This window comes from Pagrus major, chromosome 11, assembly GCF_040436345.1.
Source record: "Pagrus major chromosome 11, Pma_NU_1.0".
Taxonomy (NCBI): Eukaryota; Metazoa; Chordata; class Actinopteri; order Spariformes; family Sparidae; genus Pagrus; species Pagrus major.
In genome coordinates this window covers 17055057-17079990 of record NC_133225.1, presented here as the reverse complement: position 1 = coordinate 17079990, position 24934 = coordinate 17055057, and the positions used below count along the sequence as shown (strand labels likewise).

The window sequence follows — 24934 nt, the reverse complement described above, 5'->3', positions numbered from 1 at the left end:
AGTTGAAAGGTTAATAGCTCCTCTGCTCGTGTGGGCGCTAGGCCGGTGGAGATGTGGTGGGAAAAAAGGGTGATATCTGAACGGGGAGGGTGAACAAAGGAAACTAGAATGTAAAAAAGAAAAAAAGAAAAAACTCTGAGTCCTTACTTTAAAGAAAAAATCAAAGCCATTTAAAACTGCAGAGCTGACAGAGCCTTCTGTACTGAGCTTTCTCTTAAACTGAGTCAGCAGCAATGAAACACAACAGTTAGTCCAGTTAACGTACCATTTAGTCTGGTGTGTCTGTTGGCCCGCACACGCAGGAACGTCTGCAAGAGACACAAAGAAAAATCAGGATGTGACGTATTTTCATCATGTACAGTTTGAAATATATCATCCACATTTCCACTGGAATAAATGAACAACAAAGATGTCTTCATTTCAAACACATGATACCACAGTTACCACCTTCATCACAGAGCAATTTTCATGTATTAATCATTCTTTTATTTGCCATATGTGAGCAGATGATTTTCATGTGACGTGAAAAATGAGACCTTCCCCGTCCCTCTCAGTTGCCTTCACAAGCCTGTGGACGATTTGTTGAAGTTGTTTGATGCTGCTGGACTGTGGATTTCTTTGTACAAGACTCGGATCGGATTTTCTGTGACAGGATGTGACTTTATGAACATTCTCGAGTGCCTCTCTATGTTCCCTAACAGAGAGCAACAGTAGCTACCGTAAGAAATGGAGTCCGCTGACATAAACTAACGACTGGCTTCCAGCACAACACAGATTTCCACAGAGTCTCTTTAATATCTACTTAATGTTCTTATGTTTGTCCAAATCTGTTGCTAATTCTACTCATCCTGTTTCTTAATATTGTATTTCTGTTTCTGCAATCTACTGTATTGTGTCGGTCCGTCGTGCCTGTCCTGTTGTCTTTTTTTTGCTCTTCCATTTATTTTATTGTGTGGAGTTTTTCCTTCCAAATCCAGAGTGTAAGGAGCGTAATATGTTGTTCAGGTCATAAACATCTTTTAAACAAACCCGTGTTTTTCAGCTATATAAATAAAATTGACTTGACTAGACTCCTGATGAACCCATTACTTTTAAGAGAGTGTTGAGCACGGCATTTGATCAACCCAAGATCATAAAACTGGTGAGTCACTGGCACCACACCGAGGAAAAAAAACAAAACAATGTTTTTATGATGTTTCTGACTACAAGTTGCCTGGTGCTGTTTTTCTGCACTAATCAGGCGTATACCAAATTCATTTAAAAATCAATCAGAAAATTCAAAGCTCCACCAGGTAATTTTCTTCAGTGTGAACCTAACAAATAACATTAAAAAACTAAGTGTTTGTTGGTGTTTGTACTTCTGTAATGTCTTAATTTCAATCCATCTTTACACTTTAACAAATGCACTGATGTTCTGGCTCTTTAAGTCTCTGTACATCTTTTGAGAAAAGCATTTTCTCCACTGAAAATTCACACGTATATACAATCATGTCACTTTCTTTGATATTTTTTTAACCTCACCTGGTATCGGTCGGAGTGGGCCTCGTCCGACGGTCGAGGGGGCGAGGTGGGAGAACCCCCTTCACGCTTGATATGAAGATGGAGAGAGAGAGACTGGAGAGAATCAGGAGAGAGAAGAGAGGAGGAAGAGAGTCAAAGACAGGATTAAAAACCAGTGTGTTCTCTTAAAACTCATTTAAGATATCAGCTGTTTACCTTCGGCGTCCTGATGAGGCGGTCGTGCTGCACTGGAGTGGCACTGCAGGGAAAAGAGGCAAATTATACGGAAGCTCGTATGTTAAACAAGCTTGGAGAGCCAACACACACACACACACACACACACACACACACACACAAACATCAACTACACTATGCCCCTATAAAATATACAAACACAATATTGTCTTTTAAAATGTCATCTCGTAAATAACCTCTGCTTTTATCTTGTCTGAATTTGTATCTGAGTCTGTGTATAACCTCATTTTACACTTTCTGTCTTTCACACAGATACTGTACACACACACACACACACACACACACACACACACACACACACACACACACACATTGTCCCCGTGGGCCAAGTTCAATTTGAAACCATTACTGTCCACGGAGCGGTCGTTAAGCAGATTTGGAGTGTAATGTCTTTATTGGAGGAATCATTCTTCTGGTCTAAGCAGCAGGTAACGTGTGTGTGTGTGTGTGTGTGTAGAGTGTGCGTGTGTGCAGGGCTCAAAGCAGCCATTAGCAGGACATTATGTACCCGCTGTATGATTTGTCGCCTGGAGGCCGGAGGCTCTAATATGAAATATGTAGGGAACAATGAGGCAGCTTGTAAACACCGCACGCAGGTGACAGAGAGAGGACGGGAGATACCACCTGGGGAAACCAGCGGGGGGAGGGGGGCCTCTAGCTACCAAATCTGTCAGCATTAATTATGACGTGAAAGCTGAACAGAACAGAGAGTCTGGGCTGCAAAACAGGAAGAAAATGACAAATGGATAAAAGGAGGAAGTGAGAAGAAAACGGTTAGAAGGAGGATGTGATTCTCAACGATGAAACCACTTGATGGAAGAAGACTTACTAAATTATAAATCAGACAGTTTGATCTGATGGTGATACCTGATCTGTAGCTGGGCGAGTTTGGACATCTCCTGCTCCATGTGGTCTTGCAGCTCTCCTGGTCGTAGAATAGCCTGGCAGACGGGACACATGGGAGCCTGAGCGTCATACAGACCCTTCACTTTGCCTGGAGAACAGAAGAAAGTGTAAAGAGGTGTTAAAGGAATAAAACGCTGCATGATTTTTCATTTTGGCTTGGTCTTTGAGGCTACGAAAAGATAATATAACCGTTCACTATGGAGAGATAGTGTGGTGAGCTTTCTTCTCAAATCAATTTCATTCAGGACTTCATGTTTGAATAAACTAAAACCTCTTCGGTCAGACAGGCAGGTGTGTTAGTTTTTCCTCAATTTACATTTTGAAGTTTTACAAAAAGTTACAGAAGTGTATGCATCCGTGTTGAACACACATAATCAGCACGCAAACATGACTTAAATATTTACTTTTTTATTTTTTTATTTCATTTCACTTTTTTCTCCTTCATAATTATTTTGTCATCTTAGCAATAACTTGTTAAGAATATATGCAGGGTGACCCCTCTTGTTTTTAGGTTGAGTGTTGATGTTAACTTCATAAAACAAAAAATAATTATAAAAGTCATAAAAGTCTTAAACATTAGGGGCTTTTGCATCAGTGGAGCAGTGACACAAAATAAGATGAGATAGAGAAAATATGACGCTCAACAAAAGTGTTCATGAGAACTTGAACTAGTCATGTTGGGATTTAATGGTCAGCATCTTAAACAGCCTTCACTGTCTCTGTGTGTTTGTGTGTTCAGTAGAGCTGTCTGTACTACTGACAGACAGTAGTGAGAGTAAAACAAGGTTACACACACACACATAAACACACAGTCTCACTGCTATGGCCCCCTGCTGTCAGCCTGCTGACATCATAGGCTGTCAATAGGAACATTACCCAGGAGGGCCACTCGGCCCATTGGGCCCCACTGATGGATTACTGCCATAAGCAGCCAGCTGGGAGCCGGAGGAGCTCTACTATATCAAGATTTTACCTAGTAGATGAGGTGATTTACTCCTGAAAGCCATCAATCACACGCAGAGAGCTAGTAGGCAAGATGCACCTAATTTCCCATCTCTGCACAGTCAAGGCAAAACAGATGACAGCGCTGGAAAACACAGTTTAACACTTTTAAATATAGAACATTACAAGCAGATTAGTATTTCTGACAGCTCCTCAGTGTGGAGCACAGTGGACTCAACTTCCTTGTGGACCCTATTATCCAAACACTGGACTAACACTTGTCCCCAGCTCCGCTCCAAATGACCAGCGACATGACGAGCTCAGATGCCGATGTCTGTCGGCAAGTGGCGTCCCCTGACATCAGTTGAGCTATGAGCCCCCATAATGAGGAACCAAATAGGACAAAATGGCCTCTAAATAAAACATGGGGTGGAAAATAGAAAGTGGAGTCGGGTGTCCTTGGGAGAGTGACAGCTCTCCTGGTTTCACCCCCCCGCTCCTCTCTCTCTCTCGCCTTTTTTGCATCCCCTCGCGGAAGCCTAAATGACTTTTCCCGACACGCATCGAGCGTTCCCGGGCTTTCTGCGCTCTGCCGCCCGGAACATGCAGGCATCAGTAAACAATGAAATCTCTGGGCTGAAATTGAATTTATAACCACATTACCTGCACAGATAACGTCTCTGAATGGCGCCGCGATAAGAGCAATGGGATTTGATTTTCAGGTGTTTTATTGGTCCACTTTTTGGATAAGCCCCCCTCCTCTGACTGCAGCCTCTCCCCCACCCTTCACCTCTGCTCCACACAAACATCAGATTTAATGGTGGGAGAGCGGGCATGTTCGGATGTATGAATGTGTGCGTGCGTGCTTTTGCTGAGGCCTGACTCGGTTCTTGTGCCGCGCTCTCGTAAGTGACAGTTGTTGGTTCATGACCACCTTTTTTACACGTCTCCATCCCCCCGCTGCCCTGCGCCCCCACCCACATAAACCCTGTCAGTATCAGTCAGCCTCAGCCCCTCTTCAGCCTGGGGGGTCTCAGACACACAACAGGGGGCTGTAAAACCTGCCTGTGGGGCTTGTTAACTGTTCCCTCACTACGGCAACTGGCTCGAATGGATTGGCCCTCTCTCTCACTCTCTCTCGGCCGGCTGCGCTGAGTTTGACTGGCCCGTCTCCTAATGGATTCACTGTCTCTGTGTCTCTGATTGTTTCCTTTTTTCGGTCTTTGTGTCTCGCCAGTTCAGGACCTCCTTTCCTGGATGTCTAGCCTTTGTCCAGCTGCCATTTGCTCTCTTCACTCACTGATCCCACTCGGGAGGATGTGTCTTTGGCTGCATTTCAGTCTTTTTCCGATGAAACGAAATGTGTGCATCAGAATGGCACACTTTTGGTTTTTATCCTTATTTTGTGCTCACTTTAAAATTATTGTCATAATCCGTTTACAATGGGGCTTTTAAGTCCTGCTGGAAAACCAAAATGGATGGTGAAAAAACAAATCTCTGCAGCATTTTCTTCAGGAAGGAATCACACAGATGAGCACGCCTGAATACAACCTCTATCTTATCTCCCCATGGATTTGGAGAGAACACACCCCTGGGGGTTAATAACCCATCAAAACGCTGCAATATGTCTCTGCCCCACCCCCGCTATCAAGAGCATCATGAGATACAGTTTGTTCTGAAACAAAACAAGATATCACCATCCTCCTCTTACTCTTGTGTGATTGACGGTCAAATCCAGTTTCTGTTGTTCTGTATCAAGACATGGTCCTGCGTTCAGCGCTCGCCACTGGAACAGAGAGATCAGAATCCCGCTGACAAATCCTCAAAGCAGCGAGTCCCCCTGAGGGCCTGGGTAATGGCCGATGCCAGCGCCCATATGACGGCTGCCAGTTCTGCTGATGCAGACAGAGCGGAGATGCCTAACGTGACCTTTAGTGAATGCCACATCACATCAGGCCTGGATGTCACCCGCTGACATTATGCTGGGGCATGAAAAGGCTGTTCTGCAGGGGAGACATGGTGACGAACGTCCCCCCGGTGACAAACCTGTGGACGTGGTATAATTCTGATTGACGTGAGGAGGATTGGACGTCTTTGAATGGCAGGGGGACGTAGAAGCGAGCATCCAGGGGAGGATGTGGCGCTTGTTTCTGCGTCAGCTGGCTCTGTTTTTCTCCGCGTTCATGTGGCGATAAAGTGCTGAGACAACTCACTCCAACTGGCATCATTATCCCAATCATCAAACAATTCTCTAAGCACATCAGAAATCCCTCTATAAAGTCATAACAAGCACAGACTCTATATAACCAGTAGGCATGGAGCGATTGGCGGGGGGAGTGAAGTTAACGCTTGGCGGCTAACACTGCAGTGGTGGGTTGTGTAGGCAGGTCCTTGGCACACTTTCAGAGGAGTTGGAGGGCTATAAAAGCCATTGGCTCCTGCCACACCTGTACCCCACCCTATCCCGCGGCCTGCTTCCTATTTAAAAGCATCACATGCAGGATATTAGTCAGGGTTTTTTGCCGTCTGTGAGGTAGAACTAACCTCTGAAGCGGAGGGGGGAGAGGGGAAAGTATGCAGGCCGCCGTTTGTTTTTTATTGGGGAAATAATGGCCTATTGAGAGGTTGGGTATTTAATGAGCAACATAATAGGGCCTGTAGTAACACATCTGCTATGAGCAGAGTCATTTCCTCAGCTTTCAAAGGCTGTTGCCCGAGCCTTTGAAACAGCCAGTCCAGTTGCCTTTGACTTAGTACTTCTAGATATCTGCTTTTTATTAATTGCAGAATTGCTACACCGGTAATACATAAAAGACAAATGTGCCGCGGGGCTCCGTGTTCAATCCTAACCACATTCAGCGGCTGGTGAAGGCACACTCACACTTCCTCTCCTGGCCTGACCTCAAATCTCTCACTGTCCAATCTAATTCCGGCATCCTTCAAAAATATCCCTCCTACTCTGCAATCAATTGTGTTTAATGTATTAAAGACACTCACCACAACCACCGCAACCTTTGGCCCTTGCACAAATCAATGCCTCGTTAGACCACTAATGATCATTCATTGACTAATAAGATCTGTATCAACCTCTTGTAGAACATTGATTGGCCTTTGGCCTCTGTAGTGCTCTGTGCATTACGCGAACATCGGCAGACGGCAGCTGTAAGTCCCGGGGAGTCAGATGATGAAAAAGCTCCTGGTGGGAATGGACAGGAATCCTAAACCCCAAATAGACTCATTCTGAAGCACCTCAGGCTAAAGCCCTTTTCTTCTGCCCCACAGATCAATGGACATAACCTCTCTGACCACAGGTCAATCAGGACACAACCCCCCCAGTTTCTCTCCCTGTCCCTCTCATTCCTTCTCTCTCTCATCTTCTCCATTAGTCACCACGATTGTTCCATCAGGTGCAGGCGTGGCTCAGCATGTATCAGTCTAATCATCTTGTTGATGGAGAGTGGACTGTGGAGCTGTGCGACTGTGTCCCTGTGACCATATTTCCCTTCTCAGGACCTGAGGGCAAAGATCGAACCATGCCTCCGCTTCGCTCCAACCAATCAATCTGGCCCTCATTGAGATGCATGGTTCAATGATCTTTGATAGTGACTTACAGATTGGAGAGAGGGAGTGGAAGTCAGGGGGAAAGTTAGGACTGTCCTTGGGTAACTGCGGTGATATAAGGCCACTTAAAGGCCACCTCAGGGGGAAATATCTGCAGATCTGTTTGAGTTTTGTTCTGAAATATCTGCTCATACATACATGCTGGTTTTATTGTTGCAGGTTTAGTCTATGTTTCCATATGTCTTTTACCTGAGAAGATTCAAGCACGCTCACTATAATCTCTGATCACACGGCGAAGAAAAAAAAGAATGCAAAGATGACAAATGAGTTTTTGTTTTCTCTCTGTTTAGTTCTGTTGAGGTTAGGACTGGGCAATATATTGACATTATATCTTTATCCTGATGTGAGACTACATATCAGATTTAGGATATCATTGTATCGTGATATCTGATCAGAAACATTTATTATGTCTTTTTGCCTCCTCTCCTCTCATTAATTGTCATCCATCTACCATCAGAATTGCAGATACAGATTTAAAATAGATCTCCAGGGAAAGAAGCAATGAACACCAGCACTTATGATCTACCAGCAGTTGAAACCTAACCGAGCTCTTTCTCTGGGCAGCAAATGCCAAATCTAGAATTTGACATCCGTCTCCTGACTGCTGTCTGTCTGTCAGTCGCGTTGGATCAAGAAGCCTCTGACAGCGGATAGCGATAGAGCTGTTCACCGGTGGCCTGTCACTCATTCTGATGCGATCAACCTGCATTCACAAGACAGACTGAAATATATCGAGATCCAACTCTGTCACGCTATGTTATACTGTCAGGAGGGGAACCTCTCTTGCTCCTCTTCAGGCAATCAGTTGCCATATTCAGTTTACAGGAGGAGTTTTAACTTGTGCTCCTCATGTCATTACATTTCACAAAAATATTAATTTTATTCAAAGTGACAGTGCGTCTCATTTGGTCAGAGAGCGGGGAAGAAAGTCAGCAAACGTGACCAAATGTGAATTGAATATAACTTTAATAGATCACTTCTTCTGTGAACATTCCTCACATGGATAGATTTCATTAGCGATGGTGGTTGTTTAACAATTAGGACAACAACTCCCATGATCCCACGCTGCCTACTGTATGTCCTTTGTTTTGGTTTGATTGAGAGATCCCAGGAGGCAGAAATTACGTACTGTGCGTTTAATAGCTCTTTTTCATTCAATGTTAGGGATTTTACAGTTTTGTATGGGTTTAAAATAATCTACCAAAATCTTTGACACCAAAAACTGGTGATCAAGCTGAGAAACCCAGGGTGTTTTTATTAGCTCCTGAAAACTTGACATTTTGCAGACGGCAGCGCTCTGTAGCATTTTTTTTTTTTTTTGGTTTAGCAGTAATGCAACCAACTGGCAAAAATGTGTAACTTGTGCAATGTTTCAATGAGTGCCTTCCTCTGGAAGTAAGTAACTCATGACAATGTGGAAACCTGCTGTGAGGTATTTCTACTTTATGTACCGCTTTGATCGCTGCAATACTTTTTTTTTTTTTTCTCTTTTTTGTATGAGTGTGTGGGTTGAAGCAAACATGTATTAGGTCATTAATTCAAATCTATACATTATTCCTGCCATGGTAATCTGTGTGTGTGTGTGTGTGTGTGCGTGCGTGCATGAGAGAGAGAGACATCAAGAAGCTAATAAACACATCACAATCTCTCATTAGAAGATAATTAGATTGGCTCCAAAAATACAGATCATAATTACCCGGACCACTGATTAATACACATTACTACTACTCTCTCTCTCTCTCTCTCTGTGTGTGTCTCTCTCTCTCTTATTATTCCATCGTCTCCTCATCACTTCGCTCTCATTTTCTTTTCCCCTCTCGCTCTTTCTCTCAATTAGTGGTTAATAAGGAGAAAATGAGACGATCGCTCTGTTGCTTGCATCAAGCACTCAACTTTTTCTAAACAGTCCTGGACAAACAGTGTGTCACAGTGTGTGCAACTCACTGAAGAGTTTAATTACAGCCGCACTCACCAGTGGTACTCCAACTACTATAAAGTTCTTACTATTTTATTGATCAGTTGGGACCTTTAACTTACAGCAGTGTCCACCAAAGAAAAACTCCACTCGTGCATACCGCTACACTGCTTCAGCTTGTTTTTTTCCTCTGCTTCTCCATCAGTTGATTTTCCACGTTTCCCAAAATGCCTTGGGAATAAAACCCCCTGAAATCACACCTGAAATTGTTGCATCAAGTATGCGACTGTGGTGTCACAATTGGACAATTTTAAAACAGCAGGAGTCAATAAGAGACTCAAAGTGAATACTCTGAACACATCCACTTGCAGCTGATGTTTTTTCCTTTCTTTTTTTGATTTTCTGCGTTCTTTCTGCTGCTGTCAGGTGCACGGGGCACATTCTTAAAATTCAGATGAGGTTCCCAGATGGTGGTGAGAGGTTTAAGAGAGAGTTATTACAGCATGTAACGAAAAAGGTATTCTGCTAAACTGATCTGAACATTAATCCTGTCATTATGAGTCCATATGAGATCGCCGGGAAAGTAAAGGGGAGGAAAAAGAGTGGAATGACAAATTTTACTGCAACACCAGAACCACCTTTCGTAAAGCATTAGCTAAATGACTTGTCCCTGAAGGAAACAGATCTGCACTGAGGGAAGAACTCCAGGATTTAAGGAAAATTTGGTCCCCGTTTATTACTTTTCTGTTGGAAGTTAATATCAATCACTCTTTATCAGAGAGCTCCTCGAGGATCAGTCTGGAGTGACGTCCCGGTTAGGGCAGTGTTTTATTCTTTTCTACAAAGTAATTTAATTTGACTTTGGTTTGATTTGTTTCATCAGCTTGTGTACTTGTGGGACTGAGAGGAAGAAGCAAGGCAGATGTCAACAAGAGGAGAGATGAGAAACCTGCTGTTGTGCAGTGTGACAGACACAAATTCAGCATTTTACTGTGTTGAAATTACTTCAACATTTTCTGCATAAAGATTTTATTATAGTGGCGCTTGTAAGTGTTGCAAGGTACATCAGTCGCTGTTTTTGTGTACTTAACATGTTTGAAAGTACATTTTCCTTTTTAGCGTGTCATGTGGGGCAGCTGACACACACTCACACACTGTCCTGTTCTCCCAATGAAAACACACCCACCTGACTTCCACTCACACACCTGTCCCACATACACTTTCTGCATTGCAGGTGAGCAGCGGAAACCTGAGCTATTAGGGAGATCTTTAAAGCTGGCAGTACGCTTCAAACAAAAATCTCAAATGTTTTTCATGCAATATGAAGGGTTTGTGACCAAAGAAAGACATTTTTCGACACCGCCGGACATACAGCCTCATCAGCGGGCACTATTATAGATAAGCCATCTGCCCCTCCCACCTCTCCTCCAGATAACATCTGATACTGTCAGAAACGGCTGCTGGTACGAGAGGACCACGAGCACCTGGCACTCTGTGATCCACCTGTGTTTTGGTTAGTCACACTTCCTAAAGGATGTTATTGTGTCTGCCTGGATGAGCAAACAATTACAGCAGATGACGATGGTTTTATCTTCAAATAGTGGAAAGATACAGATGATTGAGGAGCTTATCTTCAGTAACCTGCACACAAAGGGACAAAGAGGAATCAGGGGCATTAAAACACTGAGCTCCGAGGATTACCTCATTTCAAAGGGCGAAGATATCTTAGAAAATATCTAGTAATGCACTTGTGTAATCTCAGTTATTCTTATTATTAAAGCAGATATCTCAGATTTGTACCTAGGGGTTTTACAGCAAACTGATACTGACAATATTTGTAATATTAAGAAATTAGAAATTGATATTGCTTTAATAAATACACATCTGATTATATTGTGTATCGCCTCTTAAATAATTTCTGTTTCTATCCATTCTGGTTTTGTCACAGTGGGTGGCAGTAATGGTATAAATTGTTACGCGGAGCCCCTTTAAGCATGTTAACTTACTTGTCAATGGTCAACAACACCACAACCTGAGAGCCCCAAAATAGAGGTAACACCAACAAATCTCAGCAAAAACTGTGAAGTACATATTTGATATTGTGAAATACTGTTAACTCCTCATTAAAAATCTGCAAAGATTTGCAAGTTGTCAACATGTTTAAATGTATTGCTTGGTTTAAGCATTACACTGTAAACAAATGTGAGCAGTAAATAATGGTTTATTAGTTGCTGATGTTATCTTTTGTGAGTAAAGGGCAGAGCATCCCTGCATGCTGTGTGTGGTTTCCCAGCACCAGAGTGGCTCGACTCTCACAGCCCTGAAGCCTTGTTGAGAGAAAGACATATTGAGCTTTAATACGAGTGAGTGGACAGACAACCCTCTGCATCGGGCTAGAAATCACTGTTGTTGATAGTTTTATTATGTGTGTATGTGTGTGGTGGTGGTGGTGGTGTGTGTGTGTGTGTGTAGGTGGATATGTCGAGTAGCAAGTGTGAAGTGAAACTAAGCGAAAACGCACACATCGTGAGAAAGACAGAGGGTAGAAATGTGGGTACAAACACATTTCTGAGTGTGTGTGTGTATGTGCTCATGTGTATATCATTTACACACACAGAGAGAGCCGTGTAGCCCTGGTGAGCGCAGCGCAGTGTGAGCCCCCGTCGATACGCCCCTCCGATCTCCCCTGTCAGCAAACACAGGAGAACAAAGAGGCCTGTGGCAGCGCCAGCGGGTATAGATCTTCTCCCCTGTGTTCTCGCTCAGCGGGGTCACACAGGAGCCGCTCACAGTTCAATCTCCTCTACTTGACTGATCAGGAGCTTTGAGACGCTGCTAATGAGACTGGACCATCTCCAGTCCACAGGACACTGAACCAGCCCACCCAGAGTAAAACTATGCAGAGTTCAGGAGTCCACTCAGACATGAGGAGCTATTTGAAACTGTAAGTCCAGATAGAACTAATCAAAAGCAGTTATTGGTTAAAGATATCATTGGTTAGAGCTTGTTAAAGGTTAGTTAGCAGTGAGGCACTGATTCAGTGTGTGTGGCGTGGATTTCACACTGAGGTCTCAGAGGAAAAAGAGCTTGTAAATACACCAGAGTAATTATCTTTTAAATTAAAACAGGTAAAAACGACTAAAATGATCCATAAAAAAAAATTTTTAAACAGGTTTGACTAAAATGATTATTGTTTGAAGGCAGAGACTAATATCTGTATTTTTCAGGAGGGATTTAAAATGATGATATGTTGGTAGATATCCAGGAACTTTATATTTACAGAATTGACATATATTTTTATACTTTATAGGCTGTTAAAGGTTCCTTTAAAACGCACAATTAACTTACAACAAACTGATAACAAAAACACAATAATACAACATATCCATACATTTCTGATTTTAGAATCAGTGTTATAATCAATTCAGGCCGACACGACTGCCCGTGCAGCATTTACACAGTGACAGAATATAACTGAGGGCATTTACTCAAGTACTTAATTTTGAGGTACTTGGACTTTACTCTAGTATTTCCATTTTTATTACTTTATACTTCCACTCAACTACATTTTGGAGGTAAATATTGTACTTTTTACTCCACTACATTTATTTGATAACTTTAGTTACTAGTAACTAAGAGCAAAAGTGCACTTTGTGCATTTTTAAATACATTCATTTTTACCAGCAATGGGATTAAAAAACTGACAGTGAGTCCAGTCATCAGGAAAATGCTGAATATTGGATCTGATAATTGACGATGCTAATATTCTGTCATCCCATAGTTTACAGTAAATACATGTGTAATTTACTTTTACTTATCCTTTAAATACTTAAGTACATTTATTGCCAGAAAATTGCACTTTAATCTTCTACAGTTAAAACCATTTCAAAAAGATGCCACAAGAGTGCACTTATTACACCTGCTTCCAATAAACAAAATCTATTAGAAGCCTTAAAACAGGTTAAACTCACATCCAAAGCTGCAGTGTTACTTTCTCTCATGTGAAACCGGGCTACAGTAACACGGCCACTTGATGTGCCATAATGGCGTCATTTGCATTGAAACAATCCACAGCATGTATCCCACAATCATTCAGTGATTGATTTGTAATTGCACTAATAGGGTCACGACCGAGACAATAGGATGTGTAAAGCAGAGTCTCTGCTCTTACCCAGCCTCACAGAGTCACAGCGGGCCCGCTGAGCGCCGCATGTGTGGTCTGTGGGGACAATTAGCACAATCTCCATACTAATGGAAGACTGTAATGGACACTGCTGAGCCTGCCAGCCACTGTGTGTGTGTGTGTGTGTGTGTGTGTGTGTGTGTGTGTGTGTGTGTGTGTGTGTGTGTGTGTGTGTGTGTGTGCCTGTGTGTTTGCATATGCATGTGTGTGTGAGGGAATGTTTGCATACGCGCATATCCTTCCTGTGTGTGGTTGAGCGTCTGCCTGCCCTCTGGTGTGTGTGTCAGTGTGTCTGTTCAGTGCACACTGAGTTCCTGTGTTTATGTATTTATGTGTATGTGAGTCTGTCTTACCAGTGTGTGTAAGTAGCCAGTAGCCTGTATTTTACTGAGGTAACCCCCCTCCACCCCCTTTGCTCGCGGCTCTAACCCTGATCCACGGCCACTCATTAGCACCATAATAAAGAGTTGAGACGACACGTAAAAGGTTATATACTGCTGGACTGCTGTTTTCCTATCAATTATCAAGCCTGTGATTTATGGCCCAGACCCAATGCTATTCTCTGAGGAGAATTGGGGGAGTGTTTACACCCCTACGCAGCGGGGGTGAGGGGTCAATCCTGGCAAACTTTGACCTTTAAGGCAGAGGTGCACCGGCACTGATGGGAGTTTGTGAACAGCTAAGCAGCACTGGAAGTGACTGAATCGATGAGTGGGTTTTTAGGATGCATGTGTAAGTAATCTGCACTGTTTCCTGTGCTTTAATATGTTTGAACTGTCGCACGCAAATGGTTGTGTAACCCATAAAAACGTTAACTTTCTCTCCGTGGCTGCGTCTGACATCAATCCCCTTTTACTGTTTTATTTGAGTGTCCAAACTCTGAGGAGGACATTTATGTGTCCGTGACATGTTCCACGACTTTTTGCAAACAATTACACAAAATGACACAAGTGTGCAAATTCCATGTCCTCCTGCTTACTATCAGTGGTGGAAAGTAACTCAGAAGTATTTTACTTAAGTACAATTTTAAGGCAGAGATTGTACTTTCTACTCCACTGTATTTATTTCACAAATGTAGTTACTAGTTACTTTGCAGATTTAGCTTGGCTGGGCGATATTACCTTAAAGGTGCACTACGTAAGAATTGGCCACTTGTTGAATTCACACTCTGCTAACACACAGCTAGCTGCCGTTACCTAGTAAACTCAGTTCAGAGCTCAGACCAGCGGGGGAGAGTTGGTGTTGTTTGCTGTTGGACGATCACCTCTTGATGTACAAAATGGCCAAGGGAAAGCTTGTTAGCATGCCAACTTAATAAATATCTCTACAACACAATACATAGACGTCAAAACTTTATTTGTTCACATTCTGTTAATAATTTAAACATATTAACCAAACTTCTGACATACTGCACCTGTCAAATAATATCTCAATATTTTTAGGCTATATTGTGATACACAATATATATCTTTATTTATTTTAATGATACAAAATATAATCACCAAATAAATTACAATGTAATATTAAGATAAAACATGAGTACTTTTACTTTTTGTTCTTTAAGTAAATTTTGATGATAGGACTTTTTTGCTTTAAGAAAAATGTAAATGCATTTCTCTTACTTGTAACAGAGTATTACTACACTGTGTTCTACGCTACTTTGACTTATAGTATAAGATCTGAGTGCTTCCTCCACCCGTGCCTACTATAAACTATTGAGAATGAGTAAATGAGGGAGTGACAGCAGCCTGAGTCAAACATTTCTGTTCGTTTCTTACCCTTACATGTCTTCCTTTTAGTCATATCCAAGTAAAATTACAAAAAGCTGCACATTTGATCATCTATAATTGCTGCCAATCCTTCTCTATGCAGCCGCTGAATGATGTCGGGACGTCATGTATTTGCGAGGTAAAGCCATCACGCCTGGCATGCCTTTGACTTATTGGCTTTTGTCAGGCTCCTCCACAGCTGGGAGACTTGCAACGAGCACAAGTGACATGCTGTAATAAGGTTTGTGTGTGACACGAGTCAAACACACATATCCAGAACACACACACACACACACACACACATGCACACTGTATATTATATTATATTATATTATATATGTGTAGGTTCCTGGCTGCCATCCAGGCGTGCAGGATTGGTGTGGTCTCGCTGTCTGTCTCCGCAGCATGTGTTTAACCCCAGCATTTGGCCTTCCTGCCCTCTCTATCTGCCTGACTGATTTGTTAGGCTCCGGGGACAGGACGGAGGATGTGAGTTTGTGCGTGCGTGTGCGTGCCACTTCTTACGAACATGCGATTCAATCCACAGAAACACCCCGAGCACACACATACACACACAAACCAGGTCTTTGATGTGAGATGAGAGGCAGCCGTGATGCGAGTCGATCAGGTGCGTAGAGAGAGGGAGAGAGAGAGAGAGAGAAGTAGAAAGAGGGAAAACGGAGAGAGAGGAAGAAGGATAGATGGCCTCTGTTAAAACGAGGCTGTTGTTTTAACGACCCCTGGGCCCCGCACTCATTATGACCCTCTCTCTCTCTTTCTTTACACAGAAGCAGCGCTGTTGGTGTGGGCCGATCACAGCAGGCGATGGAGGCAGATGCAGCGACTACAATGTGTTATGACTCATGTTTTGCGAGGACAATCTGTTGACCGCCTAACAGGTGCTGATGGTCACCACAAGAAGACCCCCATGCACACACACACACAGACACACACATACAGATTTCCCCATGCTACTGTAAAGGCCTACAGCCAGACTAATAGAAATCCTGTCTGTCTCCGACAGGCAGTGTGGTCCACTGTGAAACTTCTGAAGATACGTCAGAAGAACACACACAGATACAGACACTGCGTTCACAATAACACGTAAATCTAAATAGACGAGGAAAATGCTTCCACGCTCCCGTCTCTCCAGCCCTCATAAGATGAAGGGAAGGAGGCAAAAAGCCAAGAAGAGTTTCCCCTCCTGCCAGGATGAAAGCATCTTCTACTTGGGAGAACATTAGGAGAACAAACTACCATCACAACAGGAGGGGGAACAGTCAACCGCGGCGTGCTCTCACATCAAACACAGCCACCATTAATATTGTAATGCTTCCTCCCTGAGTGTTGTTTGAAATCGAGAGCGAGACTACCAGTGTGGTCAGTGAGGGAGCTGGTTGCAGATGTCACTTATGTGGGACGACGTAGCTTCAAAAACAGACTGAATAACAACACAGTGGCTGCAGGATGTGTGGCTGTCAGGAACTGAGAGTTCTGCATCTTGACTTTTACATTTTTTTCCCCTTTTCTTTCATGAGTTTACAAAATGGTTTCTGAAATTATTTATCAATTTGTGTTGGCCCTAGGGTCGGAGGGATTTTAGATCATGATTGATATTGAAGGTGTCCAAAATCTACTTTCCAGGCTAATCAGGCGATTGTGTTGTTAAATGTCATTTTACATTTGTTCCCAAACTTCACAGAACTTCATTGAAGAGCTGATCTGTGCTCTGTGAACAAACCAACAGAGTGATGTAGCCAGAGGTGGCAAAAGTACACACAGTCTTTACTCAAGTAGTACAGATACTGTAAAAAATAAGAAAGTACAGCCTCTGAAATGTACTCAGAGTATAAAAGTAAAAAGCATCTCTCTGAATGACATTTCTCCTGGCCATTTCTGTGCAAAGCTAACTGAACCATCATAGTAATATAATTCAAAGACTGTTGAACTTAAAGGAAGAATCAGTAGGATTTGTCCAAGCTGTTCCTGAATGCACCAGAAAGATAGTTGATTGTTGAGTCTAATTCCTAGGACATCCAGTGCCAACACAATTAACACACAATGAACAAGTGCAATGAGGCAAAATAAAAATGTGAAAATATAATGAGTAGAAAGTACAGATATTTGTGTTAAAGCGTATGGAGTAAAAGTAAAAAGTTGTCAGAAAAAAAAAATCTACTTAAGTTTAGTAACAAAGTATTTGTACTTTGTAACTTCCCACCTCTGGATGCCAATGAAATATGGCTATGCTGATTGGACAAACTACTTTGCATGGCTCTTCCTTTGGTGACGTATGAGTGGCGGATGAGAGGTTTGTGCCAAAAAAGAACTTTCTCTAATGCAATATTGTGTTTAATGGTGCAACTGGAGAAATTTTAAGTCTGACTATAGTCTACAGCATTTCAAGGTTGAGAAAAGAAAAATCACTATTTCGATCGTGATTGTGACAAATAGATCCTGATATTAATTTTTGGCCAGATCACCCAGCCTTAGTTCATCCTAAACCTGATTCAAGATGAAAAATACTTCCATCAACTGTTGTCTTTTTCCATAAATGTCCTGATTTTTTTTTTTTTTATCTGTATGTCTGACTACCTCTTTCTGACATAACCTTATTTTACGTCTGCAAGATGTATGTGTGCTATCTTCAAACTTACTAAAACTTTGTTCTCGTCACTTTGAATGCTTTCTCATCTCATCTTTTTCCCTCTTTGCTTCCATCTGCCAGCATTCCCAGTTGTGCATTGTTCATATTCGCACCTAAATGTTACTAAATTACTTCAGTTTTCTTCCTAAAGTGTGTTTGTGACAGATCACACCAACACAAAATGACAACAACAATAAACGAAAAAAAGGAACGAACATATGGTGAGTGCGACTGTTGATGCATGGAGTGCACATGCAGGTCTGTCTGATTATGTGTGTACGCCCTGGGAATAATAGCGGGCAGTGGATACTATATGTGTATGCATGAGCATCGAGTGGTTGTTATTGATCTCCTGTGGTCTGCCAGTGGGATGTAAACACTGTGTCTTTCAACAGGATGCTCCACTCAATACGAGCAGCCGTCAATGACTGCTACACGGAAAACACGGCGCACAGACGCCCCCCTGTTATCAAATCAGCACACACAGAGTATACAGCCGCTACAGCCGGGTGTGTGTGTGTGTGTGTGTGTGTGTGTGTGTGTGTGTGTGTGTGTGTGTGTGTGTGTGTGTGTGTGTGTGTGTGTGTGTGTGTGTGTGATAGGGAGAGAGGTCAATATACCATACAAACTTATATGCATAAATAGGTGTATGAAAAATACACACAAGCATGCACTGCTGCTGAGTGAAAAGTTCAGAAATGTGATGATTTTTAAAATGTACACATTGGTTTCATTTGGTTTCATGAATAAGAAAATAGATTATCTTAAAAATGTTAAACAAAAAACAAAACTGCTTTTAATTAATTCCTGAAAGCTAGGCAGTTCGGAAATATGCGGCATATTTAAATCTAAGTCACGTCCCGTACACTCACCTTCAAACACACACACACACACACACACACACAAAGCATGTAAGCTGTGTCTGGAACAAGCTCAAACCCATCAAACTTCACCACCCAGATAATCCAACATGCCAAATCTAAGATGAATCTATGTAATATTGATTCTGCGCGGGAGCCGCACTAGTCCGCTAACAACCCATGAATAACCGACCGTGGAGGACACTCACAGTCTGAGCCCATCTGGTGCAGGATCCTCAGCGTGTGTTACTCTTACATGTTTCCCCTCTATTAACTTCCTGCGGGATTTCTTTACACTCAGGTGAAGATTCGGTGAGTGTCTCAGTGCCTTCTCATCCCAGTGAGAAGAGTCATTGATGATCCGTGTCTGATTTAAAGGCCTGATGCACAGATTTTGTTGTGAGAGTCCGTGTTAAATAACGGTTGTCAGATTCAACACTTGCTGAGAAGGTTTCACTCACACACTCAAACCATCAATACACAATTAAATAAACTCATACTCATATTCATTTCACATATACGGTATTTTGTGCAGTTGATGAGAGTTTCTAAAAAAAAAAAGCAACCCGCTAAATTTCAACAAATCAAAATGTTTAGTCGCACTTGGCAGATTTTTGGGTGCATGTGCAGCAAAAACCGCCGCACCCTGGAGCCCTGCAAAGGCAGACTGATATGCTTCGCCCAAATTGTCTTGAGTTAAAGGTCACAAACACCTGATGTGACATGCATGACTACAGACGTATGACAGAATGAATAAAAAAAAAAAAAATTAAGTCACAGAAGGACAAATATGAAAAGCGCACTTTAATTTACGTGCGAGTGAATCTTTATGTGACTGTCCAGTCATATGTTAACGATACAAATTGAGAACATGTCTGATAAAAAGTTGCAGCTGACACTATAAAGTTTTATGTTGTCTGAAGGGGGCATTTTCAAAAAAATCGGCACCATGCAAGCTGCAACATGAGCCAATTTCTTTCAGATAATTGTCTCTTTTTTTCTCGTTAATTTCAGCGTGTTTAACATATTTGCATATTTGTGGCGACCCATGCTTGCAAGTATGACTAAAGGATTCTGCCAGCTTGCGATCTCTGGTGTCAGCCATGTTCATAGATCACTTTTGCGAAACTGGCACGAGGTCAGCGGGGAATAGAAGGAGGTGAGAAAAACAACAAGCTGCTCTAAACAGGTGAACTTGACTCTAAATTTCCAGTCGCACAACAGATGACTGTCTTTGTCCACTCGGCAGGTGAAACTTGTCACTTTTCTGGCAGCCACATTCAAGAGTTTGGCGTGTTGTAAGTATCACAACACAGCGGCTCTCAAACATCTGGCTCCAGTTATCACAGCTCTCACTTAGCTTTGCCACCACAGTAAGATTCAGACACGCACGCACACACACACACACACACACACACACACACACACACACACACACACACACACACACACCACACTCCATCAGCGTCTGGCCTTGGTGTGTTTTGCCACTCTACTCCTCTGGTTTCCCAACTCATGTTTCTGGTAAAGGGCCATTTTAGTTCCAGCTCAGGCCTGGAGCGGAAAGTATCTCCCCGAGGAAAATAAGCATGACTCGCTCCAGTGAAGACATCTGCCCTTTGAAAGCGAGCATGGCTGTTTGAACAGCTGTCAGAGCACACCGTGCGTCTCAGACCTTCCCTGATAAAACAGAGGCAAGTCTGGGAGGGAAAATCGACAGAGGAAAGATGCTAAAGTGGACAGAAAGAGACGTCCACTGGCGATGATAAGAGAAGAGGTGGCCTGCCTGCATGCTGCACCGAGAAGTTAGGACAGGAGCTACAGCAGCTCTCACCTGTGCTCAGACCTGGGGAGTATGTGGCAGGTCCTCAAAAAGTCAAATCCAATCCAAAAAGTTTTGATTTGTTCAGAGGAAAGTCAACCAAAGTGTCATCTTTTCTCTTTAGATTAAAAAGTACTTATGAAAGTGTATGGAAATGTGGTTCAATTACACTTTATGACACATGTCCCTCTGTATTTGATCCACAAAGCACTTAGAGGAAACCGACACAGACACGGGGAGATCATGCAAACCAAACACAGAAGGTCATTTCAATCATAAAGAAAACTTACAAAGTATAAAAGTAGGTTTTTATGGTTAAGTTGGTACTTCAGTGAGTATTTGCATTGCCATCGCTGCAGACACACTCTCACAAGCCAAGAAGATTTCAAGCTTAACACTTAAGACTTTTGGTCCAGAAGTGACTGTCTGTTACCCAGTCAAGAGGAACAAGTGTATGTCAGACTTAGAAAAGTGCCGGGAGCTCAATTGCATTAAAGCTCTTAGTTTGCCTGAGCTCCAATCTAATTGGATAAAGCTGGAAAAGCAGCTTCCAATGTGCAAGAATCCATTTTTTCCATTCCCAAACTCCTTTTCTTTTTTTTTTTGTGGAGGAGAGACGCTCCCCGTGTTCTGTTCCAGCCCATCTTTTGTCCTTGTCAACATTCCCCAAATGAGATTCCCAAAATCAGGAGGTGAGGGGAGCACGCATGCTCGAGTGCACAGAGCAAACATTGTCAGACAGACACACCTCTCACACCAGCACGCCGCCTGGCATCTCTTTCCTTTCCCGTCCTTATTAAAATTCCATATTGAGATTCCTTCCTGCCACTCCGCCTCCCTGGCCCTGTCACTCAGCTACCAACCGGCGACAAAATCAGCAAGTTTCAACAAAGACACACACGTATGCACAGAGACACACAATCCAAACTTTTCTTAAGACAACTCGTCCCTGCTCCCGCCCTTTATGTGTGGGATGAAAGTTTCCTTTAGGTGATATGTATGAGAGCGTGTATCAGCGTCTCCCCCTCCTGCCTTTGCCCCTCTCCATCTCCCCTCCCTCCCCCTCCCTTCTCATTGTCATTATTTTCGATGGTGTCCCCCTCTGATCTGCCGAGCCTTTGGGTGCTCTCTCTCCTCTCTCTCTCTGTCTTCCTCTGGTCCCTTTCATCTGTCAGGCGCTCCCCTTGGCGACCGCCACTGAGGGGGTTTGATTTCCCATCATGCCTAGCATTGCCTCCCTGACTCCGGCTCCTTCTCTACCCCCCCCTCCACACACCCCCACCCTCTCTCCCTCTGAGGCGAGTGTTGTGCCCCCGCATCGTCGGGCAATTATCCCCGGGAGTAATGAGGAGCGTCTCTCCCTCCGCGGCGCACTGACTGACACCTCTCCCACTCATTTGTCAACAAATCAGACGGCTGGTGTGGGCGGCCATATTGAGCTGAGGGTTGTCGTTGGGAAGCTTGGGCTGAGGCGCATCGCCGCGTCTCTCTCCCTCTCCCTCCCTCTCTCTTTTTCTCCATCCTCCTCCATCCCTTCCCCTCTATCTCTGCCACCTCGTTATCTCTGACAGGGTGTCATTCGTTCCAACTCTCACTCCTCCTGTGTCAACCCTCCACACGCTCCGATGTATTTGTGTTCCTCAGCCACCAAGAAAAGTCTGACTTCCAATGGGCCTAATGGTCATATGTGGCTAATGATCACTAAGCTGAACAAGTCACACTATTCAATTTATTTGTGTCAAAGTCAGTCACAGCCAGTCGCTGCAAACACTTTGTCCAACTAGACGATAAAGACCGGAGTGCAAAAGGGAAAATGTTTCCAGATATGTCTTTACTCACAAAGGCTCCTTTCAATTTGTCACCATTAGTCGATGCAGCTGTGGAGGATATGTAAATCTCATCTACCGTGTCACGTCAAGGTGAGCGAGGTGTCTGATGTGCCAGTTAAACCTTACGTATTTCACTGCACACTTTAGAGATGAGAGATGAGTGCCTGTGTGTTTCTGTGGGTCGAGTGTGTACTCACTGTGCTCCTTGCGCTCCTCCGGGCTCGATGAAGCCTCTCCATCGGACAGCAGGCCCGACATGGAGAACAGCTTCCTCCCAGAGTCCTCCCCGGCTTTGAGGGAGCCTCCCGGGGAGCCGAAGTCAAACTCCTTCCCCTCCACCTCCGGGAAGCAGCTTTTCAGCCTCTTGGCAGGGGTGAAAGCCGACTGGTAAACCCCCGACTCCCTCTCCTCATGCGGGGAGGAGAAAGGTCGGAAGGCACCCACCCCGCTGTGGTTGAGCATGCTCAGGGTGGAGCAGTCCAGGTTCGGTGGGTTGAACTGGGGGTGCAGGTGGAGCAGGGAGGCCGGGAAGTCTCGGGAAGGGAAGGTGCCTGACATGGGGCCCTGGCGCTGATACATGGAGGTGAAGGTGTAAGAGGCCGAGGGGAAGGGGAGGTGGAGGTCTTTCTCCACCGAGGTGGGGACGCCGAAGGGTCTGGGAGCCTGGCAGGGGACGGAGGCGTCTCGGCCGGCCTCGGCAGTGGAGGCGAGGACCATCAGGGCGGGGGAGGCCAGTGGAGCTGGCAGGTAGGAGGGGCTGTCCATCTTGAAGGGGCGGTGGAGGTCCATTCACCTCCCTGTTAGTGGTGCTGAGGAGAGGGAGAGGACACACAGTCAGAGGAGAGAGATTACAGATTGTTTCAAATGATCCTCTTTTGTAGGTTTTCTTTCTTTCCTTCGCGGCATACAGAAAGTAATTATTTTCTTTGTACCGTTACTGGATTATAATTACTAATTTGAGCTGTCTTGTGAAGAAAAAGAGTTTAATTAAGGCTGGAAAATAAAAAAGAGTTCACGGGGACATTTTTTAAAATGATCCAAATACCAAAATCTTCATGTCTTCATTTTGTGAAACACACCCAGTTGCAACTCTAGAGGCATTTTTACGATTGCAGTGTTGGACTAATTTCAATAGAAAAGGGTTGGAGGAGGCCTACTGTGCCTGTAAATAATTACGACGGAATAAATTGCCAATAAAACACACACGAAGCCTGCAAAAGATATATTTTAATAGTGAGGTACAAGCAATTAGATTTGGGGAAAATCCTCCAAACACATTCGGAAAAAAGAACAAGTGCTCTTTTTTCCTTCTTCTCTGTAATGAATTAATTGTTTCGGTGAATCAATAAATTGTGAATGCTGATCGTTTCCAATAAAATAAAACCCGTGGTGGGTCTTTGTTTTTTTTTTTTAAGTAGAAAAAACATCCCGGAATAGAAGTTTCTCAAGATTTCTGCTCTAAAACGTGAAACAACACTGATCAGAAGAACATCAAATGATTAGTGGAGTTTAATTAAATGTGGTTTCCTTAGAATAATAAGAAAAAGGCTGAACAATATTATCTTGGGATCGGGTTAAAAAAACTGCTTCATCTAATTGGCTATTTACCTGTTTACAGAAATGTAATTAACAGAACAGATTTGCGTTAGTTTCTTGGAAAAGGCCGGATAAGAAAGTAAAGTTTGGGCCCACTGATTCACCTTTTTGAGCTTTATGAGTCTTTTTTTTCCTCTTTTTTTTCCAGTTTTTGAACAAAAACATCTGCCCTTAAAATGAGGAGAATGAAAGTTTGCGCACTTCAGTGAGACTTTAAACTCTTTACCTCGACCGACTGAATAAAGAGAATCACGCCTGATTTGCAATTAAGAGACAATTCAGACATGCAATGCATTTTTTTTTACACCATCTAACAGCGCGTGAGTCCAGATGTGACTCTTTAACACCCCAGGAATTAAACATCTCTCAGTCTTTTAACATCGTTTTCAAATCCGAGGGCAGTTCTCCAGCGAAGTTCCGTCAACTCAACACAAAGCAGCCTCGCAGCCCGACACAACACACGGCAATCAAATAACCAATTAAAGCCAATTAAAACAAATGAGGCTGTAATCCTCGAGCCGCCACTTACCTTGTCCTCGAAGCGAAGAGTTATTTCTCTGTCAGGCAACTCCCTCACTCTCCCTCTCCTTCAACTTCTAATAATTTCAGGGACGCGGCACTTTCTCCTGGCCGCGCAGGAAACCGAGAGAAGGGGAAACGTGCAGCTGCGGGCAGCGGCGGCAGCTCCAGTCCTCCTCCAGATGTTGCGAGTTGTTGAGCAGCGAGTTAACGCTGAGATGAGTTCAGTTCGGAGAGGTGGAGTCGCTGCGTGGCTGAGGAAGGATCAGGGCATCAGTGAGTGGACTGGCTGCGGGTCGGTCTCTGTTGGTCTCTCCTTCCTGCGCTCCCTGTGACAACCCCCCCTCCTCCTTCTCCTCCTCTCCTCCTCTACCCCTTATTCCCTGCCCTCTTTCTCTGTAGCCTCTTCCCCCCACCAATCTTCCCTGCTCTCTACCCCTGAGATGGACACATTCAATTTCTTGCCCTGGCTTGAAAAAGAAAAGAAAAATATGCAGTTTTCAAGAAGAAAACAAGACAACTTTGTGCCACCACATCACTCTTTGAGCAAAAAAACATCTGGATTCTTGA

At 43.5% G+C, this 24934-nt stretch overlaps 1 protein-coding gene across 1 annotated transcript in view; it reads right to left on the bottom strand.

The window, feature by feature from the left end:
• Positions 1-23038, bottom strand: part of rnf220b (ring finger protein 220b) — a 31950-nt gene extending 8912 nt beyond the window's left edge. Inside the window, exons 1-5 of the mRNA XM_073477191.1 lie at positions 22447-23038; positions 2623-2749; positions 1717-1759; positions 1522-1614; positions 266-308 (exon numbers count right to left, since the gene is read on the bottom strand). Coding sequence (XP_073333292.1) covers positions 266-308; positions 1522-1614; positions 1717-1759; positions 2623-2749; positions 22447-23038 — 898 coding nt within the window. The remainder of the gene's footprint in view (positions 1-265; positions 309-1521; positions 1615-1716; positions 1760-2622; positions 2750-22446) is intronic.
• Between the last annotated feature and the right edge of the window lie 1896 nt (positions 23039-24934).